Source organism: Neodiprion virginianus, chromosome 5 (genome assembly GCF_021901495.1).
Source record: "Neodiprion virginianus isolate iyNeoVirg1 chromosome 5, iyNeoVirg1.1, whole genome shotgun sequence".
NCBI lineage: Eukaryota > Metazoa > Arthropoda > Insecta > Hymenoptera > Diprionidae > Neodiprion > Neodiprion virginianus.
The window spans coordinates 25,802,082-25,816,003 of record NC_060881.1 but is presented as its reverse complement, the minus strand read 5'-3'; the positions used below and the strand labels follow the sequence as shown (position 1 = coordinate 25,816,003).

General features: G+C 43.0%; 3 protein-coding genes across 3 annotated transcripts; all 3 read right to left on the bottom strand.

The window, feature by feature from the left end:
- Nucleotides 1-816: 816 nt before the first annotated feature.
- On the bottom strand, nucleotides 817-3,294 carry LOC124304575 (tubulin alpha-1 chain-like). Its single transcript, XM_046762976.1, has 3 exons — nucleotides 3,139-3,294; nucleotides 2,447-2,669; nucleotides 817-2,119 (listed from the first exon to the last, which is right to left on the bottom strand). Exons 1-3 carry the CDS (start codon nucleotides 3,139-3,141, stop codon nucleotides 993-995), a joined length of 1,353 nt encoding a protein of 450 aa, XP_046618932.1. The 5' UTR covers nucleotides 3,142-3,294; the 3' UTR covers nucleotides 817-992.
- A 2,773-nt stretch (nucleotides 3,295-6,067) lies between these two features.
- Nucleotides 6,068-9,587, bottom strand: LOC124306300 (tubulin alpha-1 chain-like). The gene is made up of 3 exons (XM_046766834.1): nucleotides 9,428-9,587; nucleotides 7,890-8,112; nucleotides 6,068-7,310 (listed from the first exon to the last, which is right to left on the bottom strand). Exons 1-3 carry the CDS (start codon nucleotides 9,428-9,430, stop codon nucleotides 6,184-6,186), a joined length of 1,353 nt encoding a protein of 450 aa, XP_046622790.1. The 5' UTR covers nucleotides 9,431-9,587; the 3' UTR covers nucleotides 6,068-6,183.
- Nucleotides 9,588-10,768: 1,181 nt separating this feature from the next.
- On the bottom strand, nucleotides 10,769-13,477 carry LOC124306299 (tubulin alpha-1 chain-like). The gene is made up of 3 exons (XM_046766833.1): nucleotides 13,320-13,477; nucleotides 12,446-12,668; nucleotides 10,769-12,067 (listed from the first exon to the last, which is right to left on the bottom strand). The coding sequence occupies exons 1-3, from the start codon at nucleotides 13,320-13,322 to the stop codon at nucleotides 10,941-10,943; spliced, it is 1,353 nt and encodes a 450-aa protein (XP_046622789.1). The 5' UTR covers nucleotides 13,323-13,477; the 3' UTR covers nucleotides 10,769-10,940.
- Nucleotides 13,478-13,922: the final 445 nt, after the last annotated feature.

Genomic DNA, 13,922 nt, shown 5'->3' with positions numbered 1-13,922 from the left:
GCGCGATTGTACTGTTGAACCAGGCTGAACTAATTAACCAATTAAAAATGGTCGCCTAAAATCCTACATAACCTTGAAGATACACTGGCGTGACCATTCTCCATTATGTGTATGATAGATGGCTTGTGTTATGTTTTTCCAGTTTTGGAGTATTCGAATATTCAATCAACGTTGATCCAACTTGATTTTGTTCAGCGCTGGCGATATTCCTGCGTTTTAAATTGGAATTGAATTATAGGGATGAATTTGTATCGTCATTGCGAATGCATGGATGGCTCGAAATCAGGAACGTCCACCTTCCAAATAAACATAAATTGCGTCATCCCGATTTATAGCTCTGCCCACGGATATGGTCGACTTGCCGTGTTTGGAGTGAACGATCACGCGTACTGAGCTGACGGCGACCATATATTTTACACTCATTGCATTTCACGTGTATGATTTACAGTGGCGTAAGCATGACCGGAAGATACGAGTGTGTAAGTAAAAATTCCGTGGCTTCACTTCCACGAATCTCTAGAGCTAAAGTATCAACTGTGAGCAGCTCTTATGTATATGCATGAAATTTAATAATTACAAGATTGTATTATTTGCGTTCCTTTAATAACCTTTAATGGAAACGGGGAGGTATTACGTCAGTTTGTTCAGCTTATTTATCGTAGGTATATAACACACAGATATTATTTTAAGTTATACATTTACGTAGCTATAATACCTAAAAATTGGAATGGTGTAGAAGGTCCCAATGAAAACTCTTCATCTGTAGCTAGAGGATGTAATAGATGAGGCAGTAAAAAATTATTGATAGTGTTTGAATTGGGTTAGAATTGGTTTTATTTCCATCAATGTTTTTCAGCGTTACACGAGTTAGAAAAGATAGCTTGAGTTTCGTCGTAAGACGTTACCAACGAGATTTTTATCGTGCAGAATAAAGACTGTGATACAGATGCAGCGCTCAACTTTTGGTAAATTCTCAAGAATTAGCTGCAGGTTTAGAATTCTTCTGCTCCTTCGCCCTCTCCCTCGGCGGAGTCCATGCCGACCTCTTCGTAGTCCTTCTCAAGGGCTGCAAGATCCTCACGAGCCTCTGAGAATTCACCCTCCTCCATACCCTCGCCGACGTACCAGTGGACAAAAGCGCGCTTGGCGTACATCAGATCGAACTTGTGGTCAAGACGAGCCCATGCCTCGGCGATGGCCGTGGTGTTGGACAACATGCAGACGGCACGTTGCACCTTGGCCAAGTCACCACCGGGAACGACGGTTGGGGGCTGGTAGTTAATGCCGACCTTGAAACCGGTGGGACACCAGTCGACGAACTGAATTGATCGTTTGGTCTTAATGGTGGCGATGGCGGCATTGACGTCTTTTGGAACTACATCACCTCTGTACAACATGCAGCAGGCCATGTATTTGCCATGACGGGGGTCACACTTGACCATTTGGTTAGCTGGCTCGAAACAAGCGTTGGTGATTTCTCCGACAGACAGCTGCTCGTGGTACGCCTTCTCTGCAGAGATGACGGGTGCGTAAGTGACCAGTGGGAAGTGGATACGAGGGTAGGGCACCAAGTTGGTCTGGAACTCAGTAAGGTCGACGTTTAGAGCACCGTCGAATCTTAGGGAGGCGGTGATGGAGGATACAATCTGGCCGATGAGTCTGTTCAGGTTTGTGTATGTTGGCCTCTCAATGTCCAGATTTCGGCGGCAGATATCATAAATGGCCTCGTTGTCGACCATGAAGGCGCAATCGGAGTGCTCGAGGGTTGTATGGGTTGTCAGGATCGAGTTGTACGGCTCGACGACGGCGGTGGAAACCTGGGGTGCTGGGTAGATTGCGAATTCCAGCTTCGATTTCTTTCCATAATCGACGGAGAGCCGTTCCATGAGAAGAGAAGTGAATCCGGATCCTGTGCCTCCTCCGAACGAGTGGAAGATCAGGAATCCCTGTAGTCCGGTGCATTGGTCGGCCAGTTTCCGGATGCGGTCCAGCACCAGATCGACGATCTCCTTGCCGATGGTGTAGTGACCACGTGCATAGTTGTTGGCTGCATCCTCTTTCCCAGTGATTAACTGCTCTGGATGGAAGAGTTGGCGGTATGTCCCGGTTCGAACCTCGTCTACGAAAAACACAATAGTGTCTTTAATATGCCGAGCTTACTACATCGAAACTCATCCGGTTATTAGGCTTACTACTTGTATATGCAGAATATATACTACACGAAGTAACACATCCTATAAATTACTCGGACTTTCAATGTCAGATTGATTTTGATTGATCCGCTGTTAATTATTACGTTTTATACCAGCCGTACAAACGACCGCTGCCTGAATGTTTCCACTGGCGCATCACCATCCGCAATATTCCCATACAACTTTATGCATTTCATTACGCTATACGCAAACTTTGCTCGTGCCTCAGGCCTGCAGCTACACATTGGACTTACCCACAACTGTTGGCTCTAAATCAATGAACACCGCCCTGGGAACGTGTTTGCCAGCGCCAGTCTCGCTGAAAAAGGTGTTGAAACTGTCATCCCCCCCGCCGATGGTTTTGTCAGATGGCATCTGTCCATCGGGCTGAATACCATGCTCAAGGCAGTAGAGCTCCCAACACGCATTGCCAATCTGAACACCAGCCTGTCCAACGTGGATGGAGATGCACTCACGCTAGAAATTGCACGAACAAACGACACGATAAGACATCTTTATTTTATTAGTAAAGAGCAGGAAGAACTCCCATTAAAGTTTTGCCATCAATGCCCTCGAAAATTCCGTCGCGCCGGATCAGTCTCTCTCTGGAAGTAACAGCTACAGCCATAAAAATATTGAATCATATCCAAAAAGAAAACTAGGCTTTCGATCCAAAGTTCCCTTTATACAAGGTAGATCAAATATTGAATGGAATGAACTTAATTCATACGATTTTTCATCAAAAACGCTCCAACCCCTGTCAGATCAGGAAGGCTCGTTCAAAATTACATGAACCACAATCTAGCGCCTCAAGTTACTCAAAGTTCCACAATGCACAGCAAGGTGAATTTCCAAAAACAGTCGTATGCGCAATGACTGCTAACTAAATACATAGAAGTGAAACGAAATTGAGAAAAAAGTTGTAATTTTTTTGAAAGAAACTTACCATTTTGATTGTTCGCGGTAAGTCGCAGTACGTGTATTACAATGAGGTGAAATAAGAGGTTCAGACGAAGCTGGCGATGGAGCTTCCCTAAACTCTGCAGGTTTCGAGCACTCGTGAAAGAAGCACCCCGCCGGCACACCCAGCCGCAATATATACTCCGGTCACCCTACCATCCGGACAAACCATGCGACGATGGGCGCGGGCGCTCTGACTCATACATCCTGTCCGATCAATAATCCGCTCATTCTCATACGGGGTGTCTCGCTAGGATGGCTTCTTGGCAATGACGTACCCCGCCTTGGGCATCCCCAGTCGGTTTTTCAAAAAATAAAGTAATTACCCCAGTCGACGCCGAGGAGAAATTGAATAAAAAATAATTCTTTCGATTAGGAAATGCATATTATCAGTTGAATTAGGATTCTTCACGTTTTAGAACCCCTGTGATATTCTTCCATCAACGTTCAAGGTATACGGGTTTATGGATTATTACAAAACTTTTGAACCAACGTAAAATGTCGAGAATTTCGACGGTTGTTTTCTTTCTCTGCTCTCCTCATTTTCATATTTCGTCCGTAGGCTGAAAAATGCCGAGCACTTAACATTATCGTAAAAATGTCTTGTTACGGTACTGAGTATGGGTGCGATCACGCGTATCTTGGAGTGGCCGTAAATATTACTTAACGTTTTTGTTACAGATAAGTGATGATCCAACCCAGACGACGAAGACCAAGAATAGGCATGTGAGCTTGACGACGATTTTCTCTCGTTTCTTGATTATTCGATTGCGAGACATAATGTACCATGTGGTTCAGAAATTTCAGTCACAGACCATGTTTCATAATTGTTCATTCACAGCATCAACAAAAATGATCACGGCAAAAAAATTTAACCCGGATCCCACTCTGATTCAATCCTTTGAAGCATACATTTTTCCTTGTAGTCAAATTACTTGAAACTGGGTATATAAGGGTTCTCAAGGTCGTTGATATAAAAAATATCTGAGAAATTTTCAAGATTCAAAATGGCGAATCTAATATGAGCTAATGGGATCAATTTTTATATTCTCAGTCCACGGTATTGGATCCGGCATCCTGAATTTAAAAATTCTAACGTTGGATTCGTTTTCAGCGACCCCAAAAACCCTAGATTACAGAGTTCCACTTTTTTGGTCTCCATAACCTTCCAACAATTACATTTATTCTGTAAAAACAGGCATTTTCAATACTTTGTTTATTTATAGCGCTCACTATATTCACAGAATTATCATAATCCCTCTTAAAACATGAACATTGACATTCTAGAAGTCCAATTATGCAAAAAAAAATAAAAAAATTATAGCGATATCTTAAAAATTGAATATAAGTGTTGAGTAACCGATTCAAAAAAGGTATCTCATATATGAGACGCCATGCCGCAACGGGTTAAATCTCATTTCATTCTCCGATTGGACGGTAAGATTTTACTGAACCCAGAGGCATACCGCTGACTGCACGTTATAATATCGAGCTCCCTATGTAGGTGTTGGGGTAGGCAGCGTCATGTCTGAATATCCGCAGTACGGATATCCACGGTGTATAAAGTCGATATTCGTTTGTGCATAGGTATCCATATTTGAAAGTTAAACGCAGAAAACTTATACACGTGGAGGTCCTCATAATCGATGTGCTTCTCTGCGTAATACTACACATTATGGCTATAAACACCGCGACTGTCTCTTTGAAAAATTGATATTTGACCAATTGTTTTGCATTCTAATATTAAAATGCTAACTGCCAATTCGCAAATTCAATACAAATTAGGCTAAAAACATCTGGCTTTATTCAATCTACAATGCTCGTTGCGCCTGCAGAGAAAAAACCGTAATCTGTCAATTCTATTCACCTACAATGTCAAGTGCGCTCGATCAAAGATCGCATCCGATAAGTTTCTACTTCAATACACTTACTCTCTGTATCAGTGGAGAACACCAGTTTTAAGTTATTGGAAACGTAGCTAACAGAGTACAACCTAAGTAGATTGATTAACGACATGAAGGAGGCAATTTCCTGCAGCAATCTCGCTACGAAAACTTACGTTCGTCTGCAGACTGCACGCGTTTAAAACCTACGCGTATTTAGGCTATTTGAAAATCACCCGACAAATTTTATTAATAGATCGTTATCGCCAGTTGGGCTAGCGGTTTTCTCTCTCCACCCTGCATTGATACATATGTTACGTAAGTACGTTGTACATCGAACACCGGACGCGATACCCTGATCGCCAGGGTTTGATATCGAGTAATTTTTGAAACATCGATGGATTTGATTTGAATAAATTTTATATGTATTAGAATTAGGTATTCGTAGTGCGAGGCTGAAAGATTTACTACAGCAGATATATCGATTAAACACAAATTTCGTCAATCGAACGATCGACCCCGAAATGCTGTGTTCTAGATTCGTGAAGTCTGTTACGAAGGATTAATATTCTGAATATTAAAAGAGCATGACGTTCGGGTGAAAACGGTAGAACCAACAGGAAACTAAAACCAATGTTTTAACTGATTGTGTAAAGCAAGGGGGAGGAATCGATGCGGTAGTAAATATCAACTAACCCTTCGCGATGCCGCGGAACACATGTAACATGGTGTAAGGCGAATAATGTAAGCTCGATTACTGCGCAACAGGTTTTGTACCAGACAAAGGTTTCAACTGCCTTCAGGATACGTTGCATACAGGACAAACCAGTGTTTATGATTGGAAATATTAAAAATAAAATGAGGAATCTGATATTTGTATAATTATTATAGTCGGGTTACTTTAGACGGTTGACGGAATAACCCACATGGACAGGTGGATAATCTGGTTCGGTAGTACATGCACACTGGGGGGGATTTTAGTTGCTTGAACGTGATGCGAGAGGGTAAAATTCAACGAGAAAATATTTACAGTTTAAAGGGAAAATCATATAACAATTTATTTTCAAAATAGGAGTTGTGGAATGAAATCAGATTATATTTAATATTGCAGTACGGTATATTTTTCAGACTGTTTTAAATAGTCGTGTTTAGTATTCTTCGGCTCCATCGCCTTCGGCATCAACGGAGTCCATGCCGACCTCTTCGTAGTCCTTCTCAAGAGCGGCGAGGTCCTCACGTGCCTCGGAGAACTCGCCCTCCTCCATACCCTCGCCGACGTACCAGTGGACGAAGGCACGCTTGGCGTACATCAGGTCGAACTTGTGGTCAAGACGAGCCCAGGCCTCGGCGATGGCCGTGGTGTTGGACAACATGCAGACGGCACGTTGCACCTTGGCCAAGTCACCACCCGGAACGACGGTTGGGGGCTGGTAGTTGATGCCGACCTTGAAACCGGTGGGACACCAGTCGACGAATTGAATCGTGCGCTTGGTCTTGATAGTGGCAATGGCCGCGTTTACGTCTTTCGGGACTACATCGCCTCTGTACAACATGCAGCAAGCCATGTATTTGCCGTGACGAGGGTCGCACTTGACCATCTGGTTAGCTGGCTCGAAACAAGCGTTGGTAATCTCCCCAACGGACAACTGTTCGTGGTATGCCTTTTCGGCGGAGATGACCGGAGCGTAAGTGACCAGTGGGAAGTGGATACGAGGGTAGGGCACCAAGTTGGTCTGGAACTCGGTAAGGTCGACGTTCAGGGCACCGTCGAATCTCAGGGAAGCGGTGATGGAGGATACAATCTGGCCGATAAGTCTGTTCAGGTTTGTGTATGTCGGCCTCTCAATGTCCAGATTTCGGCGGCAGATATCATAAATGGCCTCGTTGTCAACCATGAATGCGCAGTCAGAGTGCTCAAGGGTTGTATGCGTGGTCAGGATCGAGTTGTATGGCTCAACGACAGCGGTGGAAACCTGTGGGGCGGGGTAGATGGCGAATTCCAGCTTCGACTTCTTTCCGTAATCGACGGAAAGTCGCTCCATAAGTAGGGAAGTAAAACCTGATCCGGTGCCTCCTCCGAATGAGTGGAAAATTAGAAATCCTTGCAGTCCCGTGCATTGGTCGGCCAACTTCCGGATGCGGTCCAGCACCAGATCGACAATCTCTTTACCTATGGTGTAGTGACCACGAGCATAGTTGTTCGCAGCATCCTCCTTACCAGTGATCAACTGTTCAGGATGGAACAACTGACGGTAAGTTCCAGTTCGTACTTCGTCTACAATTGCAAATAAAATACATAATTAATTATATTTTTAATATAACAAGAACAATTCTATCGATACAAAGATTTTGAACTTCTTACCTATACTATACATCGATTTCTTGTTTTTTAATAATGATTCAAGACTATAAAATCTAATGATACAAACAAAAGGTTGCATCCGTTTCAGTTTTCGTCACCTAATCGTATTGTGAGAAATGTGTTGTTTTCGATTGAAAATGACGTATTCTAATTTCAACGGATCAACGTTTTCAGGCCTCTAGTATTCGAAAAACAGTTTTTTTTTTGAAGATTTCTGTCTATCTGTCTTTTACCACAAACTCGCGATAATCTTAAAAACGGCTCAATAAAAAAATCCGAAATTTATCGGACTTTATATTCAAATGATAGATATTAAAATTTGGATTGGTTTGTTCGGTGATGAAAAGTTCCGCGAAAAATGTTGATTTTACAGCTGGTTTTTCATACTTCCTATAGTACTGTTATATCCTATTGTATCCTTTCTACATATTTTACTATATTTCCATATTCCTATAAACATATTTCAAATATCTAAGTCAAATCCGGACATACCGACAACGGTCGGTTCCAGGTCAACGAACACGGCCCTCGGTACGTGTTTACCGGCTCCGGTCTCACTAAAGAAAGTGTTAAAACTGTCGTCCACAGCTCCCAGCAATTTGTCGGACGGCATCTGCCCATCAGGCTGAATTCCATGCTCAAGGCAGTAAAGTTCCCAACAGGCATTACCAATTTGGACTCCGGCTTGTCCAACGTGGATTGAAATACACTCACGCTGCAAAAAATTAATACATAAATATTGGTATGGGGTGATTTATGGAAAAAAAAAATTCATATAACAGTTACAAGAAATACAACAGTTACAAGAGTACAGTAATATTAATCAAAACGCCTTTCATTGTAAACTTCGAACATTTATTCGGAAAAAAATACTCCATATATCAATGTCAAGCCTGCGTTGAGCACAATTTAACTCCTGACAGGTAAACATCCGAATTGTATACCTCTCGTATCAATGAGTGTAAAAAATACCCACTGCAAATTAATTTGAAATATCTCAGCTTCTAATAAAGCTAGCGACATTTTTTTTTTTAATCAAAGTAAATATAATTCCGCAGAAAATGGTTTTATTATGAAAGTAATTAAATTAAAGTAAACAAGTAAGAATGAACGGTGAAGGGGTTCAATCCGTACAGTCTGCTTCAAGAGTACAAGATGGGGGGGGGGGAGGGGCGATTTTACCCTCATTGCGTATCAGGGGTTAAGAAACTGCACCTTTAGCGTTGCCTTTAGTCAGTTTAGACGGATCAACTCAACGTATTGAAAAAAAAATAAACAAAGGTAATGGTAATCAAGAGTGTTTTGTACCGACTTGGACGATTCAACACATTATCTAGAGAAAACAATTGAAAACTAACCTAACCGTTGATATGATTTAAAAGCTACGAAAGGTAATGGTTGAAATGAATTTTTGGTACGAGTATGCTTATAGTATAGAACAGGAGACGTAACCCCCTTTCGCGCAACTCGCCATCGAATACCGTTAGGAAAAAGAACGAAAGACGTCCGCCCGGGCAAATGGCCGCGTCACACCTCTGTCTCACCTTGACAAAACTTCTACCTGGCGAGCGCTGTCGACGGATTACCATAAGCCGTTCATACGCTTGGCTAGAATTTTAAGTCCATATTAAACCGGAATTAGAATCGCACGGGTAGAGAAATGATGTTATTGAAAACCCTATGAGTAAAAAATAAGAACCGCTCATTTCCGATGATAAATCACACAATCAGTGAGTGTCCAGCAGTCAGTAGATTGGAAAAACGTTACGATAATAATTTGATACAGCTCTTAACTTTTGTTCACATTTCTTTCGTTCCATACAATTTTATTACGGCATGTACACTATTTGGCTATATACACGTTCGCTTCGCTTGGAAAATAATCCAGGCCAAAATAAGAGGCCTGATCGATATCGCCCGGCTATCCGATTTCTGGAGATCAGATCGTGAAGTGCGTGCGGCCGCGGATGATACGCATACGTATGTACGCACTTCAGTGTAAATATATGTAATTAGGCTACTCTACTTACCATCTTGGAAAGTTGATAATTTAGTTTATCGAAGTATCGAAAGAAGAAGTCGTGAGAACTTGCTAACGACTGCTGGTGGCACTGTAGATTTTAAAATGGTTTAGAGCAGCTGGCGATGAAGCTGGTCTGAACAATGATGACGGAGATGTGGCGGCATCCGAGAAAGCGCGACCGTTTTATCGTCTTGGTTCTACCGTCTCGAAGCGAGCTCTGATTGGCTCAACGAGATCACATGGCACGTTGTTTCGAACGTCGAGAAACATAACTAGAAATCACCCCGCCCTAACCGCGGGCCATTATTTCAAATAATATTCGACAGACGGTCATGTATTTGAGGATCACTTACGCCGAAATTTTTTACATAATGCCTAATTCTAGGGTATCTATGCCGATTACCTACTATTCGTTGCACGTATTTACCGACGAGTCGAATTAACAGTGGTTTGTGAGACAATCGCCTCATACCTATATAAGGATAGAATAATCGACACGTCAGCTTTAAAATTAGCTATTCAAATGATCCCTGTCTCATTCACTTGGCCGTTGGTATTTGGATCTAGATATCATGTCAAACCCACGCTAGTTGCAATGAACTAATTGAACGCGCCTACATAGGTAGATACATACGGACATATTTATTCTCCACATACTGAGTAAAATCGATTGAAATTGAAAGCTCTACACCCATTTAAACTGTGCTCATATTATCTGCCGTATGTTGATATCTTCGTGAATACCGATAGAACTGCACATACATCAGCTTCAAGATTAGAGATTGAAATGCTGCGGTTTTCAATGAAGTCAGCGAACATAACTCATGACGCTCGTTATAAATATCACGTAAAACGAGGAAGGAGTGAACCGATGCACAATCATGATTAGTAACTGTTACCAACGGTTTGACGATTGTAACTTAGAAATCAGAAGATGTGAACGCAGAAGTACGATCGCGTAGCCTCGCACAGCTGTACATTTACGTATTTTACCTCCACAAAAGGGCAAACGGTGTTTCAAGTTGCGTAATATTCTGGAAAACGCGTAATTTTTATTGCGAAATTTGATTCGTGGTTTTTTTCTTGAGAAACGCCCAGATGTAAAACTTTTCAATACATACGGTACTGATATTGGAGAAGATTATTAGCCAATCTAGATTTCTGGGTCGGATTTGAGCAAATGAACTGCAGTCACTGCTGCATTTTGAAGATATTAATGTAGCAGCTATTCTAGAGGGAAAGACTTACGCCCGGATAATCTTGAATCATGAATAACACTTTAGCTTTCGAGGAAGGGCAACTGAATGAAGCGGGGTGAAAGGATTAGGATTACGAAATAATACGTGAATAATGTAGGAAAATAAAAGTGCTGTTTTATTGAAAACAGTAGACAGAAATTTAATGACAACAGAATTGGACATCTGGGACTGATATTCAGACTTATAGTTGCGGATGAATATAAAAAAAATCAGATTTTATAACAGAATATGCATATGAGCTGGAATACGTGGAAATCTTGTCTAGTATTCCTCAGCTGCCTCGCCTTCGCCTTCAACCGAGTCCATGCCGACTTCTTCGTAGTCCTTCTCAAGAGCGGCGAGGTCCTCACGTGCCTCGGAGAACTCACCCTCCTCCATACCCTCGCCGACGTACCAGTGGACGAAGGCACGCTTGGCGTACATCAGGTCGAACTTGTGGTCAAGACGAGCCCAGGCCTCGGCGATGGCCGTGGTGTTGGACAACATGCAGACGGCACGTTGCACCTTGGCCAAGTCACCACCCGGAACGACGGTTGGGGGCTGGTAGTTGATGCCGACCTTGAAACCGGTGGGACACCAGTCGACGAATTGAATCGTGCGCTTGGTCTTGATAGTGGCAATGGCCGCGTTTACGTCTTTCGGGACTACATCGCCTCTGTACAGCATGCAGCAAGCCATGTATTTGCCGTGACGAGGGTCGCACTTGACCATCTGGTTAGCTGGTTCGAAACAGGCATTGGTAATCTCGGCTACGGACAGCTGCTCATGATATGCTTTTTCGGCTGAAATGACTGGAGCGTAAGTGACCAGAGGGAAGTGAATACGAGGATAAGGCACCAAGTTGGTCTGGAATTCGGTAAGGTCGACGTTCAAAGCACCATCGAATCTCAGGGATGCGGTGATAGAGGATACGATCTGTCCGATAAGCCTGTTCAAGTTTGTGTACGTTGGCCTCTCGATATCGAGGTTTCGGCGGCAGATATCATAAATAGCCTCGTTGTCAACCATAAAAGCGCAGTCCGAATGTTCGAGAGTCGTATGGGTCGTTAAAATTGAGTTGTATGGCTCAACAACAGCGGTGGAAACCTGAGGGGCTGGATAGATGGCAAATTCGAGCTTAGATTTCTTTCCGTAGTCGACGGACAGACGTTCCATAAGAAGAGAGGTGAAACCAGATCCAGTTCCTCCACCGAACGAGTGGAAGATCAGAAATCCTTGTAGCCCAGTGCATTGGTCAGCCAATTTGCGAACGCGGTCCAACACAAGGTCGACAATTTCTTTGCCAATGGTGTAGTGCCCACGTGCGTAGTTGTTCGCGGCATCCTCCTTTCCAGTGATCAGCTGTTCAGGGTGGAAGAGCTGACGGTATGTTCCCGTTCGTACTTCATCTGCAAAAATAAAAGATTGTTACAATATATTCGAATTTTTTTCAATAAATATGAATTTATTAAGCGCCTCTAAACAACTAGCCCACAAACGGAGATGATAAAAAGAAACCTTTCACAATATCGCCGAAAAATTAGAATTAGGTAAAACGCATAATTGATAAAATATCGTGAATAAAAATGATTATCGCGATATTTCAAGTGCAATGTGCATGTTCTGTTTTGTTTATAACTATTGGAAATGAACTGCACAAACCCAATGCATAACAAAGTACAATCAACATGCCAATCTCGATTTAAATATGGAGAAATCTGCTCCTTTTCTCCGAGTTTTCCTCTTGCAAAATGATTCCTTTATTAAATTGTAAAACCGAAACGTACCAACAACGGTGGGTTCCAGGTCGACAAATACGGCCCTGGGCACGTGTTTGCCAGCACCAGTCTCGCTGAAGAATGTATTGAAACTGTCGTCCCCAGCTCCGAGAAGTTTGTCAGACGGCATTTGTCCGTCAGGCTGAATTCCATGCTCAAGGCAGTAGAGTTCCCAGCAGGCATTACCAATCTGGACTCCAGCCTGTCCAACGTGGATAGAGATGCACTCACGCTGAAAAATAAAATGATGCCGATATTAATAACATAATGAATACGCTAAAGCCATTGCAAGATAAATTTTCCAGTTCAGCAAAGATATCACGGCTAATAGGTTTGCTGGAGCACCGAGAAGACGTAGCAATCTGCCGGCTGGCGGCGGCCATTTCGTGTCCCGGCGAAAAACCGCGATCCGCAACCTCCAAACTATAGAATTACGAACGTGGCTGACTACCTACTTTCTCGAAAAATCCATGATTCAAAGAACAAATTGATCACGTCATATTCTCGATGAATTGCGACCGAGACACATACTGACCGCGTCATCGAGGCCGGGCTGTTGCGCGCGTGAAAGTAGTCCGCCGGTTCACGCGACACGAATATCTGCCCAGCAACAGAATAAAAACTACAAGGCAGAGAAATTTTTCAGCTATTGGCGTGATTTATCGTTTCCCCGATTCTGCAAAGTTTCGAAAAATTCCGATTGCTTTGAGTTAGTCTCATTGCTGAGAAGTCTTACGCGACGTTCTACGCCACGCGCGTCGGGACGCCCTTGAGTAAATCCGCGGTGACCGTTGCATCTGAGTGCATTTAGCCGGTCGACGAAGCGGCATTTTTCAACTGTTAAGTTGACGATAGTACTTGGGCAATTCACTAATATGCTTACCATTTTGAAGTGTTGAACACGAGTCACTGATATACGACGAAAATTAACTCGTAAGGCTTTGTTCGTTTCCAAGGAAGCTGGCGATGGAGCTCCTCTAAACGATGTAGCGGTTATGGCGCCGCCGACCGGTGATCACGGGGTTTTATAGACGCGTCAGCCTCCGCGCCCATTGGTCCTCTCGACACGAGGAGCCGAGTCATCGCCTTTAGAATTCACGCTGCGATGCTTACGGACTATATTTCGACCCTCTGAATTTCATTCCTCGTACGGATAAACGACCAACTCCACGATCGGTGCTACACAGCAAGCTAGCACCCTTTCCACAAATATCGGTCTAATCATTCGTCGAGACGTTAAATAGAAATAAGATTTCGGTCGAGGTATTATGCCGGCTGCTAGAAGCTGATGTCCAGACAGTAAATTCGAGTTTTAAACAAGTTTAGAGCCGAACTACCTATTCCATCAAAATCTTGTACTCTGGCGTTAAAATGCGCGCACGCCTCATTGCGCCCATCGATTATTTGCTTTAATATGTATATTGCAGTCTAACAAGTAATAGCCTTGGCTTCAAACTATTGTTAAACGTGTACCTAGTGTAATAAA

What these genes read in the sequence shown, in the direction of transcription:
- LOC124306300 (XM_046766834.1), bottom strand. An exon ending in CCTGGAACCGACCGTTGTCG is followed by an intron (nt 7,311 to 7,889) that starts GTATGTCCGGAT and finishes TTGCAATTGTAG; the next exon opens with ACGAAGTACGAACTGGAACT.
- LOC124306299 (XM_046766833.1), bottom strand. An exon ending in CCTGGAACCCACCGTTGTTG is followed by an intron (nt 12,068 to 12,445) that starts GTACGTTTCGGT and finishes TTATTTTTGCAG; the next exon opens with ATGAAGTACGAACGGGAACA.
- LOC124304575 (XM_046762976.1), bottom strand. An exon ending in TTTAGAGCCAACAGTTGTGG is followed by an intron (nt 2,120 to 2,446) that starts GTAAGTCCAATG and finishes TGTTTTTCGTAG; the next exon opens with ACGAGGTTCGAACCGGGACA.